This window comes from Hippocampus guttulatus, chromosome 22 (assembly GCF_054856545.1).
Source record: "Hippocampus guttulatus isolate MCC_2025c chromosome 22, RoL_Hgut_1.0, whole genome shotgun sequence".
In the NCBI taxonomy this organism is placed as follows: Eukaryota; Metazoa; Chordata; class Actinopteri; order Syngnathiformes; family Syngnathidae; genus Hippocampus; species Hippocampus guttulatus.
In genome coordinates, this window is record NC_141282.1 from 4,083,779 (window position 1) to 4,101,543 (window position 17,765).

Consider the following 17,765-nt stretch of genomic DNA (forward strand, 5'->3'; position numbering starts at 1 on the left):
TTTTTAATTAGAAAACGTTTTAGCAAGATTGACCTATTGTTACATCAATCAAAAATTGGCATTATTACAATGTAAAGATTTTTTTAAGGATCTTATTCGATTGTACAAGTGTCAATAGATATTTATTTGTCCCACAATTTATGATTAAATGTTTATGTAACAAATTATAAATAAAAAAAAACAAACAATACAGATGAATAGTATATGTTTACAAAGTTTAGTCATACATTCAACGTAATATCGCGGTATTACAGTACGGTAAATATGGCGTCGACAAAAAGTAGATCCATCCATCTGCCCCCAAGACCGTTGTCATGACAGCCATTGCTCGAGTTATAAATCCTTTTAAAGATTTCGGACAAACAAAAGTGTTAAGTAAACCGAGTTGTGTAATTGTTTTCCATTGGGATTGGGCGTGTTTTCGTTCAAACAAAAAAACACAAACAAAATAAAACTCAGTGCAACTTACAATGGCGTCACTTGACACCACAGGTAAATTTTAACTCCGCCTGGCATGACGTCACAACCCACCGGATGGATTTTCAGGAGGAAAAAACAGAACCAAATGTGTGCAACTGCGTCACTTTGCTCACGTTAACAATGTCGACGAGGCCGTGAAGAGGTGAAAAATGGAGGAATTATTCTTTAAGTCGGCCCTGCCGGCGCTCGCCCACCACCGGCTGAACACCGACACCACCTTGGCCTTGCCAGCCGAACCGAGAGCTCGCTCCTCGGCTCGGCTTCCGTCCAGTGACCGCGGCCTGCGGGTCCAGCAGCAGGTTCAGCTAACCCTGGCACGGAAGTCGAGGAGGAGCGTTTCCAATGGTAATCCCCACTTCCTCTTTCTGTGCTCTTACTCAACATTGTGATTAGATAAACATATATTATACATGTATCCAGTATTGTGATTATTCACTAGTGTGATTATTCACTCCTTGGTTTGCTGGTTTCCACCTCCATTATTCCTCAAATGCGATTTAGACTAGCAAAACTAACCACAACACGCTGCAATTAATCACATAATACTGCACACAGATTTACTTGAAAGAGTCACACCCCAGGGCTGGAGAACTGTTTGATAAAAGTAAATATTGTTTTTCAAAAGAGGTGTTGTTTTTCGAGAGCCAATCTTTACTTTCCAGTGAGGACCTTCACTGACGCCAAAATCAAGGCTTATTTTTTTGCAGTGGATTGATTGCACGTCACATAGTATTTTGCTGGTCCAACAGGTTCCTGCAGCGCTCCCCGTACGCCCAAAAAGCAACATGGAAGCTTCTTACCGGTTTAAAAAGTATCAAATGTTTAACTTGTATTGATTAGGCAAAAGCAGACTGTGGACTCGGGTCACCTGTTTTTAGTTAAGAGTTATGGTGTCATCCTGTTTTACGTTTAAACTCACCTGTCACAACATTCGGTTCACCAATCAGAGCCACTGCTCAGTTTTGATTGTCAGAGTTATTATTTAAATACGATGTTAATTATTGTGGTTGTACTACGCGAGCTACTTCCGTCTCTCATTGGAGGGCAAATATCATCAGCATTCCATCTACCTCTCTTGCAACAGAATGCCTCCGTGTGGTAATTTATTTACTCTTGCGTTCGGCTTCCTAGGGAGTTGCGATGCGTACGTGTGATTACAGTATCGTGTAACTAAACACTCTCCACTGAACCTCCACGACTTGTTTCAGGCGGTGTCCACTTACAGAGAAGCGCCGCCAAGAGTTTCGACGCGGCCGACGGACTGAGCCCTCACGCCGCGGTATGTCTGTGTTGATATTTTAAAAGATTCATGACGGCAGGACTCACAAAGAAGAAAATGCGAATATTTAAGGGTTCACTATACATTCTTTATGGTAAGTATTAAGTTCAAAAACCGTAAATCGTGGTGTGTTTTATTCGACAGGTAAATGGCTTCGGTTGCACTCTGTCGAGCAGCGAGCGTGTACGCAGGCCGTCCAGAAGAGTCGAAGTTTCCCCCCCAGGCACACCTGACAAGGCTCAGCTCCATTTCAATTTCCACAGCCGCCGTTTCGGCACGTCCTCCCTGCCCGTCCTCAGTCCGTCCCACAGGAACTGCTCCCTGCTTGGCCGCTCGCTGGGCTCGCATCAGCGCCACGTCCTCTCCGAGGCCCTGCAGCAGGCGCCGACCGACGCTTCCACGCCCGCCGAAGGTAGCGTCCGCTTTCGGTCGGACGCTTCGTTTAGACAGCGCGGGTACGAGTCCAACTGGAACGAGTCGGCTTTCCAGCAGAGCGAGGGGATGCTCGTCGCTCCGCAATTACGCGACGGGTTACCGTGGATGTCAACAAGTCAAAAGCTTCTCAGATTGAACACGTACCCGCCGTCGGGCAACATCATGGAGATGGACGTGGCGGGGCGAGCAGGGGCGGAGCTTCAGCAAATTCAAGCCATTAATATCTCAACTCTGTAAGTCCTCTTTTTTAAAATTTTTTTTTATGCATTTCAGCGTGCGGGTGAAAATTCTGATTTCTTGTCTCGGCCAGAGGGTTCGAGAAGCCCCCGGAGATGACGCTGGAGAGGGCCGTCAATCTGCTTTCTCAGGAAAACGAGGACACGCTGATCAGCGCCGCCGGACACATCCAATCGCAGTGTTTCAAAAGCGCAGACGCTAGGAAGATGGTTCGGATTTCTCACGTTCCAATCCAGTCATCCCCCGTCAATAGCACGGGTTGATTGATAAATCTAAATTGCTAAATAAAAATGACTGGATTGTACTAATATCGTGCCCAGTGAGTACGCGCATTACATTCCAAGTCATCTTGCAGGTGTTTTTCCTGCGCGGCATCAAAAAACTGCTGCAGCTCCTCCACAACGACGAGGAGGAGGTGCAGCGCGCCGCCGCCGCCGCCCTGCGCAACGTCGTCTACCAGAGCAGCGACAACAAGATGGAGGTGAAGGACAACGGCGGCCTGGCCACCATTTTGCGCGTGCTGCAGAACAGCCACGACACAGAGACCAGAAGGCAGCTCGCCGGTCAGTTTGCGACTTAAATCGCTAGCATTTATGACGTCGAGCTCATCTGATGACCTTTAACCTCTCAGGCCTCCTGTGGAACCTGTCTTCTCACGACCTCCTGAAGGAAAGTCTCTCCCGAGAGGCCTTGTCGGTTCTCACGCAAGCCGTCCTGGTGCCGAGCTCGGGCATTTCCGAAGGGGAAAACCCCAAACATGAGCTGCTGGCCGACGACGAGGCTTTCCACAACGCTACCGGCTGCCTCAGGTACGCCACAGGAAGTATTGACGATTCCATCACAACGCAGTACATGAGATGACAGCGTTGTAAGACGATACCTCGGAAATTGACTTCTGTCTTTCTATGACTCAAATGTTTGCATCCAGGACCGAATCTGCTCTCACTTGACTTCCTTGGATAAATTATGTTTGAATATTAAAAGAATTGGCGGTGTTTTTCACAAGAAAAATTATACTCCATCATGTTCTGTCCTTAAAAATTGCCACATTTTTTTGCTTTGCAATGGGCTTTTTGGTTTGTGCCAGTTTTGCCCACCTGGGGGCAGTATCACACAGAGAGCCACGTGAAGAGTTTCAAAACGCACTTTAATATTCGTTATTTTTCGTCAAGGATGCCACGTAACTATCTATTTTTGGTGGCATTTTCAATTTCAACACACTTTTACAAAAAAAAGGAATTATTCGTCACATTCAAGTTCTCCTTTTTCAAGTTTGACCGCCTGCATTCCTCCGTCTATGAACTGTTTTACAAAGAGGCTCTTGTCAAACGTCAGAGTGCCATCTGCCGTTTTTTTGTTGTTGTTGTTTTTTTTTTTTTTAAATCTTACAGTCATTCAACTTTTTGTGTCTAGAAACCTGAGCTCCTCCGGTCCGGATGGAAGGAAAGCCATGCGTGAGTGCGAGAACCTCATCGACTCTCTGGTCTACTACATCCGCCGGACCGTGTCCGACTACAAGGCCGACGACAAGGTTGCGTCAAAAGCCGCCTTCCTTTCCTGACGCTCGCGTCTCATGCGAAACTATTATCGTCCCCAAAAGTCCACAGAGAACTGCGTGTGCATCCTGCACAACCTCTCCTATCAGATCGAGTCGGAGCTGCCCGACAAGTACGCCGGGAATCTCTTACAACCGCAAGAACACGCGGCGCCCAAGTCCAAGGTGGTCGGATGTTTCGCTCAGCGCAGCGCCAAGACCAGAGAGGTAATCTTGGCAAAAGTACTCACGCAACCTGTCGGGGAAAAAAAAGAAAAATCGAATGAAATACAGCCACTGGCTCTCAAAGGTCATCCGTCATGTATTTCATGCGTGGCCAGCCACAGCAGCGTCATCGCACGCTGCTGGAGGAGAAGGCCAACCCCCGCGGCATGGAGTGGCTGTGGAGCTCCATCACCATCCGCATGTACTTGTCGCTCATCGCCCGCAGCGTACGCCACCACACGCAGCAGGCGGCCATCGGAGCCCTGCAGAACATCACGGCCGGGAACGGAGTGGTGAGAACTGACCTGACATTGTCTTGCTGTGAGGGAAGAAATTGTTTTGGCTCCCTCTTGTGGAGAAATGAGGCCATTTCCATCCATGACAGATGATAGCGTTACAGTTTATTTCCATCAAGTATCTCCCCCCACCCCCCCCCCCCCCGTCCCTCAATGATTTGTCTTTTCTTCCAGGTGACCGAAACCATCGCCTACACCATCGTCCACAGGGAGAACGGCCTCCAGCACGTGAGAAAAATGTTGCAGGAGGGCGAGCGCGACGTGAAGAAGACGGCCGTGTCGCTCGTCAAAAATCTCTCCCGCTTCCCCGAGCTGCACCCTGATATTGGTTGGTCGCTGTGATCAGCGTGCTCATTAGAAGCTTTTTATTTAAAACAAAACAAAAAACACTGAAAATGTTTGCTTACAGTTAAGCAGGTATTGCCAGAGGTGGTGGAGCTCCTGCCAAATAACGACACGGGGAGAGACCTGCCCTCGGGCGTGACCGCGTCTCTGTGTCACATCCTCGTCACCCTGAGCCAGAACGGCGTGCACAACGTGCGAGCCATGTTGAGCCAGAACGCCCTCCCGAAGATCTGCAACATCAGCAAGAAGGACAACGGGTTAGTCAGCAGCTCCTCTGCCTTTATCGAGCATTATTTCATTTTAAGATGCTAGGTAGCATGAAACCATCGAAGGTCAATCACTTAAAAAGGAAAAAAATAGCAGAAAAGCAAGTTTAAAGTGTGTATAAAACTATGAGTTGATGAGATGTCAAGAGAGCAACTCAGCTGTGACAAAATAAAACATTCTTACAATGTTACACCTGAGTTAATAAATTAAAAAAAATAAACATGAAAAGTCATGTGACACTCACAGTCATTTTTCCAAAGCAAATATGTTTAAAACTCACTTTTAGTTCAATTTGTACAAAACGGGCATTCAAATACTTTGCATGCAAATAGAAAGACCAGAAACAACATGGACCTGAAATGCTTCCCTGAGGAATGCCAATCAGAGTTGTTCCTTTCGAGAATTGATGTATACTTCTTCTATAATTTTTGTGCTCTGCCTTAGCTTATTGTCATCATTTCATCACTTCATCATTTAAGGGGAAAAAAATCCTTTTTGTTTTTTAGTTACGGCCCAAGTAGGGCAGGTGTAGCAGCATGTGTCCTACTCCACTCCATGTGGAAGCACAGTGACCTCCATGGGACCTACAAGAAGGTGAGCAATCGCGGAGGCCTTCTCATTTGGGTTCTTCAAGACGACAACGACACGAGTTGACACGTACTGACAATGTATCTTTTTGTGTTCAACAGTGCGGCTTCAGAAAGTCGGATTTTATCAACGCAAGGACCACAAAGGCGGTAAACTCCATCTAGAACGAAACCAAAGGCGCCAAGCGTCATTTTCGTTTAACTGCTGGACATTTATTCTTTGCTCACAAGCCAACTTCATACAAGTATATTCATGTTTTATTCAGTAGTTGACTTGGACATTTGTAGTCCCCCCCCCCCTTTTCCTATTGCATAATATTACAACTAATGCATGTGGCTATTGTATTTTTTTTTCTTTTTTACACACAACAAAAAATGTATGCATTTTAAAACACTTCTGGAAAGATTATGTCATGCAACAAAAACAAGCTAATTTCACATGTCTCGATAAAAGAAAAAGTTAATTCTAAAATGTATTTATACAGACTTACTTCTATGTAATTTTTTTTCAAATCATTTTAAAGGTGAATACAACCATTTTTTTCCAACAAGGGCATGTTCTTTGTTTTGGATCCTCTAGAGAGCAGTGTTGCACCATTTTTTTTTAATGATCTTTAATTGTTGCGTCCTTTAATTTGTCCCCAAGCGGCCTGAAACTCGTAATCCATAAATTCCCTCGAATCTCCGACTTTTGAAATGCTTCAACGCTCTGATTAAACTTTCAGCCATCGCGGAACTCGCTCCAGTCAACTCTTAATCATCTCTTAATTCGCTTTTTGTGTGAGAGCGTTTCAGTGCTATTTCGGTGCGGCGTGTGGCGAAGGAAAAACCGTGCGCAGTCCAAAATCCTTTTGAACAATAGGCCTCTTTGTCTTTAACGCGGCTTACAAGGCCGCTGTGAGGGAGAGGCTCATCCACTGCTAATGAAGTCTAGACGCCGGGGGAGGGGAAAAAAAAACAGAACGGTGGGGAAAATGGGAGAAAAGGAATGAGAATTTCCCTGGGAATCGTGTCTTTTGAACCTACTTGATCCCTGAAGAATTTAGGGAATGAAGAACCACCCTGCTCATGGCAAGACGCATCCCGATCGGGGCCGCTGTGTGGGTTAACTCTCACGTCGGCTTCGCGAGAACCATCTGGCGAACTGTGGACAACTTCAGATGTCCCGTGCGAAACGTAGAGGTATAAATAAAAGAAAGCACATTTTTAAAATGAAAAGTTCAAAACAAGTTTTGACTGTGTTCCTCCGCTCAATGTCCAAAGACTAAACTGGCTAATCATTGCTAGCATGAGCTGAATGGTTCGTTAGCCACCGTCGCTAATAGTGAATGATTTTCCCCAAATTAGAATACAATTAACTTCTTTCAGGCTGCGAAGCGGAAATAAGATGCTCGTCTTTCTTTGCGGTGCTAGCTGGCCGTGTTTGAATACAGTTGCTCATTTTCTAGTTTGATTGAGTTTTACATTATTGTGTAAATTTCTCCATCATGTGGAAAGGAAAGTGATGTGGCTTGTCCTTAAAAAGGTAAGTGCTTATTATCTTCTTATCTGTATTTTTTTTTATTTTAAATATATAAAACAAGCTTTTATTTCTACAGCGCCATCTTTTGGATCGACTGGGGCACGTCCCAATTCCCCCCCCCCCCCGTCCACCCTGATGCATAACCACCACTGAGAAGAGCTGAGCGTATCCACGTTTGGAGAGAACGTCTTTGGTCACACGCTCGGTTGTTTGGCGAGGTCAACCAGTCCAGAGACCACAGTGAGTTCTTGTGGAATTATTTTTTTTTTTAAACACTTCAGAGCGCTTAAAAGAGACTCGTGATCAGATTGTCTTCAAGGGAGGTTGATTTGAGAAGCCACTCCCATCCTGACAATTGGAATTAAGAAATGAAAAGCGTTTAGTTTTCGAGCGTGATTTCCTCTCGTGCCTTGTACATGAATAAAACATGTGTTATAAACATACCCTTCACGTCCACGGAAAGTTTGAAAATATCAAGAGATCCATGAGCCATCAATTACACGCGGAGGGGCAAATTATTTTGGAGACGTGCGCAAGCCGGCTCTCACGTCTTCAATATTTATGGAAGATGGAAGTATGACTTAGAGCTGCAAATGTAAGGGAAAAAAATTCCTCCGTGAGGGGAGTCATCTTTTTTTTTTTTTAAGTTAAGGAAGTTTTGCATCGTTCAAACTGAGAGAACAGGCAACCTTTTTTTTTTTTTTTTTACTAGGAACTACAAAAATTAATTATTCGTTCTCCCAGTAGCACCGTTGCGACTTTCCAAGCTATTGTATTAAACTAAAACGTGAAGTACAACCGAACTGTACCAAAGCAGCGATTTGGGGTAACGACCATATTTGGACATTGTGATTTCCGCCCAACAGTGATGACAGATTTATTTGAATTTGAAGCTTATTACCCACCTCCAATGCGAAAAATAAAATTTGTTATCCCGTAAAATAACCGTGAACATGAAGTGAGACAGACCACTCCGGATTCAATCTCTGCTCTGTATTGAATATAAAACAGAAAGATGCAAAATGGCGCCCTCTGTTGCCACCGCATTCGATTTAAAAGGTCCCGGCCAGTGCGGCGGTCGCTGTCGCTTTAACCGGTCTGTCTTGCCTTGCGGTGCCCCACTTCTGTTCCCACGTCATTTACAAGCCCCGCTCGATCCACACCCCCGCCAGCCCCAACGTGCACACACCCGCGGAGGGAGGGAGGGAGCGAGAGAAAGAGAGAGAGAGAGAGAACTGCGGTTGCTGAACGCTCCGTGTCGGATGTCCGGTGAGTGGAGCGAGCGAGCCGTGTTTACATGCACATGCGGCGGCAGCGTGACTCGTGTCGGCCCGCAGCAGATGACAACCACCCCCACCACCCAGTCCCTCCCATCTATTCTCGCAAAGTAGCTCGCCTCCTTTCCTCAGCAGGGGTCGTTTTTTTTTTTTTTTTTTTTAAATCCGTAGGGGAATAAACTGCACGGAGGGCAACATGCGAGACGCTGCGAGAAGGTATGTTTTGTTTTGGTGGGCCCAAGCCAACCTATGGTGACTGATTAGCCAATACCTTCTTATTTCTGCATTCTATGTTCACCATGTGAATACTTTTGACTTTGCATGCCCATGGCAGCATCGCATGATACGGAGTGGCTGTGCAGTGTTTAGCAAAAGAAGTAAGCTTGTGTTGTGCTGCTCCAAGACTCAAAAACTCCAAATTATTTTTGTGCTCGTTTTTCTGTCCATGGTTGAGGACTAAATGCTTAATTTGTCCAGTTTTTACTCATTAAAAAACAAATCTACTGATATAAATAATAGACACTCTAGGATGTGATGGCTCAAGGACACTATTCCCTGCCTTAAAATTCCATTTCCATTTTTACAGTTAGTATTTTTTGAACCAATCGTTGATTCAACGTAAACATTCAGTGTAGTGTTGTTGAGTAACTAATCCCGTTGGAGTGTGTCTTTTTGTAGACAACCAAACACACACACACACACCTTCCCACTGAGTTAAGCTGCAAGTCTTACAAGCTTATTGTTTCCACCAAGCTGATTAGTTTCAACTTACGAGACCGCGTGGTATCGTTTAGTGTCAACGCGGTCTTGGTAGTTCGGGATGCGCTGAGACAACTTTTTTGTTCTGATACAAAATACAGATACTGCGTTAAAAATGTGCTTCATTTTAATCAAACGCTATTTAAAACTAAACACCAATCGCAACATTTTTTCACTCAAAACATTTTTATAGTCATAACCTTAAACCAATATGTAGCCTGTAATGAAATATATTTATTTAGCATCTCAGTCTGACCACACGGGGCACTATGTAGCAAGATTACATGGATCAGAGACGAAGAAGAACATTGTGATGCCATTTTACCTCTGGATGTTAACTACAAAGTGTTCCATCTTGAAAAATCGCAAAAATTATTTTCAAGTAAAATCTTTCAGTCTGGGCCAAAATGATGCTTGCAGGGGTTTGATGAGTGCTAACCGCATATGCTAACTGTGCTAATCAATTGAAATGACTGTCAAGATCCTCATTGGATGTCCGTAAGATGGAGTGTGTGCCAACTTAAAATGACAAGGTCACAAGCGTAGTACTTCACCGGCGGCCTGAGTGCCTCCATCAAACTAATTGATATCTTGTCCGGGGGATACGGGTCAACCTAATTGAATTTACTTTTTGATATTAAAGCAACTGCTGACATGGACATTCCCAGTGTTGCCCGCCTTCCGACACTGCTGGTGTGTCCAAAACGCCCCTCTGTGATCTCCTTTCCTGACAATGTCGCAATCTGATTGGATCCCGTGTGCGTGTAACTGTGCAAAAGTAGATTACAGAGGACACTCTGTACTATTAACATGATAGCCATGAAAGAGTACAAAGAGTTAAGATATTCACAAACAAGCAGTTTGCTGAGAGTGCTTGTGGTTGCAAGTCACTTGTTCCCCATCCTCCACACAGATTCAGGTACGTGTTATCTTAGTTCCTCTGAAGAAAAAAAAAATTACAATTTGTCCTTACTTAACTCTGCTGCATCCTGTTTTGCCACGATTTTGATGACAACATTGTTTTAATTTCCTTTTTGCGGTCAAGTTTTTGAAGCAACTGCAGAATTTTTGAGGGGCGAAGGCTAACTTCGAAGTAAAGTGTAAGTAAAGACACCCTTTACTTCCGAATGGTTTATGGTCAACTTCCCCCCCCCCCCCCCCCCCCCAAAATCAATGCAGTCATGTGTGCTGTGCGAGCGAAGCTCGGAACAAAAGGCTGGAGGGTCAGCGTTGCTATGGCGACGGGATTGTTTGCGTTCAGTCATGCCGCGAGTTAGCCATGTGGACACGCACGCGCTGCAGTGGTCTCTTTTGTCGGGGCAGCGCTTATTTAGAATGAAGCCGTCCTTTAAAAGAGGGATATTTGATTACATCATCAGTTTTTGACTGCCGCCATGTTCAGCTGCCTAAATGTCAAGTAATTTTTTGAAATAAGGATTAATTCTGGCTGCTTCGGTCGGGTGTGCGTAGCTTGTCCATGGACGCAGCATAATAGAGTCAACCGAACAAAGAATTTCACTCAAATACGTTACTCTATTTTGCCCTAATATCGATCCTTTTTTTTTGTTGCAGAGGATAAAGAATCTATGCCTGTGAGTATTTCCTGGCTAGGCATGTCTCGCCACTGTTTTCACATATCCGTTACTTAAAGCATGAGAAATCTACTTCACGTATGCTATGAAGTAGCCTGTCTATGGCGTTTCCCATTTCGTGTTAGCATTAAGCTAGCAGCCTTGAGAGCAGAATTGTGTTTTTAAATACACAGCATGTAGTTCTTGAGATGCAGTGCTTGTTGCGCCTTTTTTTTTTTATCTAAAGTCAAGGCAAAGTAGTCATTTGATTGGGTCACTTGTATAATTTCACCCCGATTTTTTAAATGAATGTATGGGAGTACATATTTGGACGCTTATATTTGATTGCGAGTACATATATCCAGATTTTCTGTGTCAGTTAAATATTCCCACATATGATTTAAAGGGACTGCCTCCCTTTTTTTTTTCTCGGTTTCTTGTCTAACCATTTGGAGGGTAACCACACGGTGTTCCCTCCCTCGCCCTGCTTTCCTTGTGGCATCCCGAGAATGACGCTTGAAGAGAGTGAAGTTACATCCAAATTAAACTCCCGTCTTCTGTGCGGCCAGCACATGTCCAAGTACTGCGCCGTGTGTCCAGCTGTCTATTTTGTATTTTTTTTTTGTCAGCGTTGCAGTTTGCGCTCGCTCTATTGTGTCCCAAACACCGGCCGCTCGTGCTGACCCGGCGGCCATAAATGTCACATTTTAGTAGAGCTGACATTATTGTAGAAGTTAAAAAAGCCTGTGGAAATGTCACCTCATAAAGTCGTCATGGCGTAAAGTTTATTTATATTGCTTTTAAAAGAGCCAACAGTGCAAGTTCAGGCTTGTTTTTCCCTCTTAATGGCTCCAGATGGGAATTGGATTCTTATGCAGGTGTGCCCAATGTTGTGGCCTGTCTTCATAAGCGCATTTCCCCGTCTGAATTTGAGCATTTTAAGCCAGCAAGTGAGCGGCATTTATTTTCTGCGAGGAATGCCGGAAAACCCCTTGAGGTTATGAGACATATAGCTGCGTATAAATGTGGGAGTGTAGATTTGCACCAAAATAGCAACGCACGCACGGAAGCACGCGCGGCACTGCAGCGTACACTGTGGTGTTTACTCACAGCCACGTCTCGTGTGATTTATTTATCCGTCGGCCGCCATTGGCGGGCATCAAAGCGGCTTTTTGAGGGCGCGTGTATCACAATTCACAAGTGGAGGAAAATCGAAGGTCGTTTCTGCCAGGGAGCCTCCGTGATGTTGCGCGGCGAATTTGATTAGGGAGTCTTAAGTTAGTGCTGTCTTTTTCCATTTAGTTGCTATAAAAGTGCCTTTTCATCACAAAGGGGGGGGGGTGGAAAAAAAATAGAACAGCATCTGCCTCTCAACAGCCGGGTTCTCCCTATGCGCGTATGGCCTTGCTGTATCTTTCCTAAAAGCAAATTTCAATGTATTACGTGCCCGAGAATTGTGACGTCTATGCGGCGCTGAGATAACGTTGACTCCACTACAATAACAATCATATTTAAATGGCTACTTATTATGAAAACCGAGCATTTACCTCGGGCTTGCAATTTTAAAAAAAAATTGTTGTCGAGCATATTCAACAAGACGCCGATTTTAATGATTTTTAGAAGTCCAGCCGGCTGCACGCTCATTCGCCGACGCCCACGTCACTCACCAGGCCAGGCCCCGCCTTTGAAAGCCACTCACTTTCAAAGTCTCAAAAAAAGGGATTTTATTTGTTCCTCTTTGGTGTGAATCCGTTCCCTGCCAAATAAACACCCAGCGCTGCCATTTTCGATCGCTCGTGTGAAAATCCGACACGTCATCACATCGTCCGCTAATGCTCCTCAACCAGATGCCCAATGTGCCCATCGTAACACGCTCGTCTCCAACCTGTCATTTCGGTGAAGAGACTCACGCTGGGATGTTTGCGCGCACACACTCTCTCGCTACACACACCCACCAAAAAAAAAAAAAAGGCCCGAGCGTTGAGCATCGCCGCCTTCTGCCGCGGTCCGTGTGGCCGCTCCGGCGCGCCGCTGCTTGCGGCCCCTGCCAGGTTGATAATGAGTCCGCCGAGATGCTTGTGTCAGCAGTTTGAAATAGCTTTCCAGCGGCGTGCAGGCCAACTGCTGTTCGCTTTGCCGCATGGAAATCACACCAAAGCCATTTGAGAGTTTTTCCAGACTTGAACGGATTCATTTAATGATTGTGTTTGTTCAAAATAAAATGCACGGGAAGAGGCCCTAGAAGACACCCATCACACATTATTAAATGCACATTGACTCATAAATGTAATCACTAATTCTCTCCCCTACCCTCCCCTTTCTCGTTGTCAGATGGCCATTGACGCTTTAGCACCCCCTTGTGGTGCGGAGGAATGAAGGCGTCTGGATGAAGGCCATGGAGCTGAAAGTGTGGGTGGACGGCGTGCAGCGCATCGTCTGCGGCGTTACCGAGTTCACCACCTGTCAGGAAGTGGTCATCGCGCTCGCTCAAGCCATCGGTAAGCGCAACGATTCAAAAAAACCCCCCAAAAATTCACAACAAAATTTTAAAAAAAAAACAAGGAAAAGGTAATCACATACACACCAAAACACAAAACAAAAAAACAAGAGAGTGGTTCCTTTTTATATCTTTCTTTCCCACAAGCGGCCCCACTCAAGGCCCCTACCCCCTTCCACACACACATACACAGACCGTATGGCGACAGTGGAGCAGGAGTTATGGCGCTCACTGTCCTTTGTGCTGGCTTTTGCCTTTTTCTCCACACCACGGCACTTTTGTGCACGTCTCTGGTGATGAATGTGCCTCTTTTTTTTGCTCTCGCCCGTGCTCCCATAGACACGCACACATACACACACAGAATAGCCGTGAACCATTGAACTCCGTTCCCAGTACCCACCTTTTGTTGAGGTGGAATTTCCCCGCTATAAAATCCTTTCTTTAGTGTTTACTGTAAGTGTGTTGTTTTTTCTTTTTCTTTGCTGCACCGGCAATGGGGGATTGGGAGAAGAATTGCTTCGAAACACAGCCCACCTTCTTCCCACCTTAAAAGTAGTGGGAACATTAGAGTTGAAGAGTTCTCAGCAGTGCACTTATCACCTGTGAATGGAAAAAGAAATAACAGGGTCGAACAGTACAAAAGGCCAATCGGTTGTTTTCACCATTTATAGTGAAGTATGAGAATTGAAGAAAAGGATCCGCTGGATCAACTTGGGCAAGAATTTTGAACATACGACACTTTCTGTTTTCTCCCCCCTAGGCCGCACTGGCAGGTACACCTTGATCGAGAAATGGAGGGACACGGAGCGCCACCTGGCTCCCCACGAGAACCCCGTGGTTTCTCTCAACAAGTGGGGCCAGTACGCCAGCGACGTGCAGCTCATCCTCCACCGGACCGGCCCATCCGGCGGCGAGCAGCCGCCCTCGGACGGGCTGGCCCGCGGCTCCGAGCGCACCTTCCACCGCCAGAGTCTGCCTCCCATGGCCAAGCTGCACCCGTCGACGGCTAATCGCTCGCTCAGGCGCAGGGAGCCCAAACGCAAGTCGGTGACGTTCAGCGGAGGGACGAGAGGTCTGCGGGAGATATTTGGAAAAAGTCGAGATCCGGAAGGTGGCACATGTTCTGCACTCGTTGACAACCCTATGCTACGAGTATTGATATTATAAAATTCTCTCTCTCTTTCGCATGCCGCTTTATGTGTTTACGCAGCCAAGCACTCCCAGCGGCGCGGCGTGAGTCTGAATCTAAGGCAGGTCAGCGGCGGCGGGACCGGCGGGGGCTCCTCGGTGCCGGGGAGTCCGTCGCGGGAGCTGGGCCGGCTGGTGCGGTTGCAGAGAGACAAACTGCAGGTCCTGGAAAGCCGCCTGCTGGGCTGCGAGGCCGAGCTGCGGGAATGGGAGGAAGCCAGCGAGGTGAGGGGGCGGGGGGAGCGGAGTTTCTCATCGACAAGCAAGAGTTGCCCGGCAACCAACTAAACCCTGCTCGTCCTTAATAGTATTACACGCCATCTTTTTTTTTTATTTTTATTTTTTATGAAGTTGAATTAATTTTCCACCCACCAGGAAGGAAGTCTGGAAGAGGAGCTGCTGCTTTTGGAGCAGCAGGTGAGGAGGAACGACTCCGAGATGGACGAGGAGGAATTTTGGCAGAACGAGCTGCGCATCGAGCAGGAGAGCGAGCGGCAACTCCGGCAACAGCTGGCCGAGCTGCAGGCCCGCGTCCGCGACTGCGAGGCCAAGCTTTCGGAATACTTAGCGCGCATTCAGGTTTTTTTTTTTTTTTTTTTAAATTGAGCACATGCAGTGAAAAATATGCTACTTTTTCTTTTTTTTAAGTTTAAAAAAAGCAGCGACGGCTCTTTTCCGTGGTGTTTGTGTTTTCAGAGCATGGAGAGCAGCCTCGAGCAAGAGCGTCTTCTGCAGCACGACGAACTGAGTCACATGATCAAGGAGGAGGAGGTAACGTGGGTTCATTCTGGACACACTAAGGCTCTGAATTTAATTAGAGGGGTTTTTTTTTTTAGGTCTTTCCTTCTCTTCGCTCGCTTTCAGGTGGAGGCCCAACTGGAGAAGGTGACAACCGAGTTGGATGTGCAGAGCCAGCACACGGCTCGCCTGGAGAGCGGCTGCAGGGCGTTGGAACGCTCGCTCGGCCAGTCATGCAAGAGACTCCAGGTCGGTTGTCCCGTAACGACCGTGAAGCGTTTTCACATCCGGCACGGAGACGATTGTTTGAGGAAGATGCTCGCGGGGGTTGCGGAAATCCCCCATCCTCTCGCGCCGGAGTGGAACCGTGCAAATCTAAGCTCATTAGGTCGCGGATAGGGAAGCCGAGTTGAATCTTCGCTTTGCGAGGGGAAGAAGACTCTGACGGATCCTTTGCTGCGCTTGGATTCAAAAGCGCTGGATGTATACAGGAAGGTCCCGCTGGGTGTGAGGTCATAATGAGAAAAGGGAAGGAGGGAGGTGGAGATATTACAGCATTCTTAGCCTTATTAGAGGCTGAAAGAAGTCTGCAATCCCTTGCCTGCACTTGCACAACTAACTTCAAACTAGGGCATGGCTTGTATGACATCACTGACATGCACCCCCCCCCCCCTTACAGGAAAAGGAGCAGGAGCTGGAGCAGCTGACCAAAGAGCTTCGCCAGGTCAACCTGCAGCAGTTCATTCAGCAGACGGGCACCAAGGTCACCGTCCTGCCGGCTCAGCAACCTCCAATGGACGACGACGACGGTATGTAAACACACGTAGGACAAGTGGATGGTACCAATGAGACCAATTCTGGTCTCCTAGTGAGAGTAAAGAGGGTACCAGTACATGGACCTGCAAGTGAGAACAACTTTCTTCAACAAACTACATAATGCAGTGGTTGTTACAGTGGCTTACAAAACTATTTTAAGATATAATGCCACTTAAAAACACTTTCTCATATCGCCTGGCTAAAATGGAGTTTCCTGCACACGTGCACACTGCCACCTTGTGGACATACACATCATTACAAGGCAGATTTTGATTGTGGCGAAACGTTATTTTTAAACCCTAAGTCTTGAGGGAATTTTTTTTTTTTAAATAAGTACCCGGGATTGAATTTAAAGGGTTTGTTTTCCAGAGGACCCGTGCGGCTCTTTGCGGCGTCACTTACCCACCGACCTGCGCTCCCTGCAGAGCATCACCGCATCCGGACTCAACCCGGAAGGCATCTACGTTTGAAAACCGGTAACACATAAGACGTGATTCTGACGGTAGGACTCGGCCGATGTCACTCGAGTGGGACTCTCCTCCATCTTTTCTGGGCTCCCTTTAGGACTTCAAGTGATGTCAGTGCATTTGCAACTTTTCATATCTTATCTGTTCCAACTACAATATATTAAAAAAATAAGACACTCAAGTAAGGCCAGCAGATATATTTTTGTTGACAAGAGGAATGGTTTTCTATCGGAATGCTAATAAAAATATGAGTAGCAGAGAATCTTACCAGGATGTCAACAAAAACGCATATACAGTACGCAGGCGCATGCACAAACCTCGTCATAGATTTGATTGCCTTACCGTGATGTGTGGAAAGCGCACATCGAGAGAACTCAAGATAGCTCGAGCCACAAGCTTTTTGGACCGTATAGTTTTTTTTCGCACCAATTCAGGGGAATTCTTAGCCGTCAAGTTTTATTTTGTATTGATTTGAAGTTTGAAGAACAATGGAGGGAACCGGGGGAAGAAAAAAAAAAAAGATTGGTTCTGTTGTACATCACCGATTTCGCTTCACTCCAGTAGCAAAGCCCGAGAGCCATTAATCTCTGCTTCCTTTTTTTTCCCCCAGTCTTAACAGAGCTCAGAAACGAGAGTGATGGATGACTGAAGGCATTTCTCGCCCGCAGGCGTGAACTTCCCAAATTGGCCACTAGGTGGTAGCAAAGGCAAGACTATGCGGACTAAAGTTTTTTTTTCTGAACGCTCACTTTTAAAAAACTTAGGCATTAAAGTGCATCCTAATGTGTCTCTTCTAATGACTAAAGCAGGGACTCTGTAGTGTTTTTTTTTTTTATCTTAACAAAAGATGTCGACTATGAACCAAAGCTAGACAAAAACGTGAAATAAAAGGTTAGATGAATGTATTTTTTTATACACCTTGGACAGCATCCACAAAAAAAATCCAGTATTGTATAGTTGTCAAAAGTCGTGACTGACTGGGACACTGTAAGTTACTAATAAGCGAATAACGGCATGCCTTACCGGGACGAAAGTGTTAATAACATTTCAGCTGCACCACTTGAAAGAGTGCATTGAATAGACCCCGTTATAGGTAAGACAAAACAAAAAAACAGTTTGCTTTGGAAGATGTTAAAAAGAAAATGAAGCCACGGCGAAGTTGGCTGTTTTTCCCCACATGTACAAACGTTCTTGATTTCTGTTGTGCCATCTGTTGTTGATTTTCAATAAAATGTGCAAATACGA

General features: G+C 45.9%; 2 protein-coding genes across 4 annotated transcripts; both read left to right on the plus strand.

Moving 5' to 3' along the window:
• Positions 1–524: 524 nt before the first annotated feature.
• On the plus strand, positions 525–6,236 carry pkp2 (plakophilin 2). Its single transcript, XM_086103414.1, has 13 exons — positions 525–825; positions 1,689–1,759; positions 1,904–2,427; positions 2,505–2,640; positions 2,787–2,994; positions 3,063–3,240; positions 3,845–3,962; positions 4,032–4,193; positions 4,307–4,483; positions 4,661–4,814; positions 4,896–5,088; positions 5,605–5,692; positions 5,788–6,236. Exons 1-13 carry the CDS (start codon positions 630–632, stop codon positions 5,848–5,850), a joined length of 2,268 nt encoding a protein of 755 aa, XP_085959540.1. The 5' UTR covers positions 525–629; the 3' UTR covers positions 5,851–6,236.
• Positions 6,237–8,292: 2,056 nt separating this feature from the next.
• On the plus strand, positions 8,293–17,765 carry rassf8b (Ras association domain family member 8b). 3 transcript variants are annotated; one of them, XM_086103415.1, is made up of 10 exons: positions 8,293–8,700; positions 13,146–13,312; positions 14,072–14,422; positions 14,522–14,724; positions 14,875–15,078; positions 15,196–15,270; positions 15,336–15,486; positions 15,917–16,046; positions 16,423–16,529; positions 17,131–17,765. In XM_086103415.1, the coding sequence occupies exons 2-10, from the start codon at positions 13,201–13,203 to the stop codon at positions 17,163–17,165; spliced, it is 1,368 nt and encodes a 455-aa protein (XP_085959541.1). In that variant the 5' UTR covers positions 8,293–8,700; positions 13,146–13,200; the 3' UTR covers positions 17,166–17,765. The 3 variants fall into 3 exon arrangements, with proteins under 3 accessions (XP_085959541.1, XP_085959542.1, XP_085959543.1); XM_086103416.1 differs by having other exon boundaries at positions 8,294–8,700; positions 16,423–17,765; XM_086103417.1 differs by having other exon boundaries at positions 8,295–8,700; positions 15,364–15,486; positions 16,423–17,765.

What these genes read in the sequence shown, in the direction of transcription:
- pkp2 (XM_086103414.1), top strand. Translation starts at nt 630, where the DNA reads ATGGAGGAATTATTCTTTAAGTCGGCCCTGCCGGCGCTCGCCCACCAC. An exon ending in GCAGCGCCAAGACCAGAGAG is followed by an intron (nt 4,194 to 4,306) that starts GTAATCTTGGCA and finishes ATGCGTGGCCAG; the next exon opens with CCACAGCAGCGTCATCGCAC. An exon ending in CGAGCTGCACCCTGATATTG is followed by an intron (nt 4,815 to 4,895) that starts GTTGGTCGCTGT and finishes GTTTGCTTACAG; the next exon opens with TTAAGCAGGTATTGCCAGAG.
- rassf8b (XM_086103415.1), top strand. Translation starts at nt 13,201, where the DNA reads ATGAAGGCCATGGAGCTGAAAGTGTGGGTGGACGGCGTGCAGCGCATC. An exon ending in AATGGGAGGAAGCCAGCGAG is followed by an intron (nt 14,725 to 14,874) that starts GTGAGGGGGCGG and finishes TCCACCCACCAG; the next exon opens with GAAGGAAGTCTGGAAGAGGA. An exon ending in TCCAATGGACGACGACGACG is followed by an intron (nt 16,047 to 16,422) that starts GTATGTAAACAC and finishes TTTGTTTTCCAG; the next exon opens with AGGACCCGTGCGGCTCTTTG.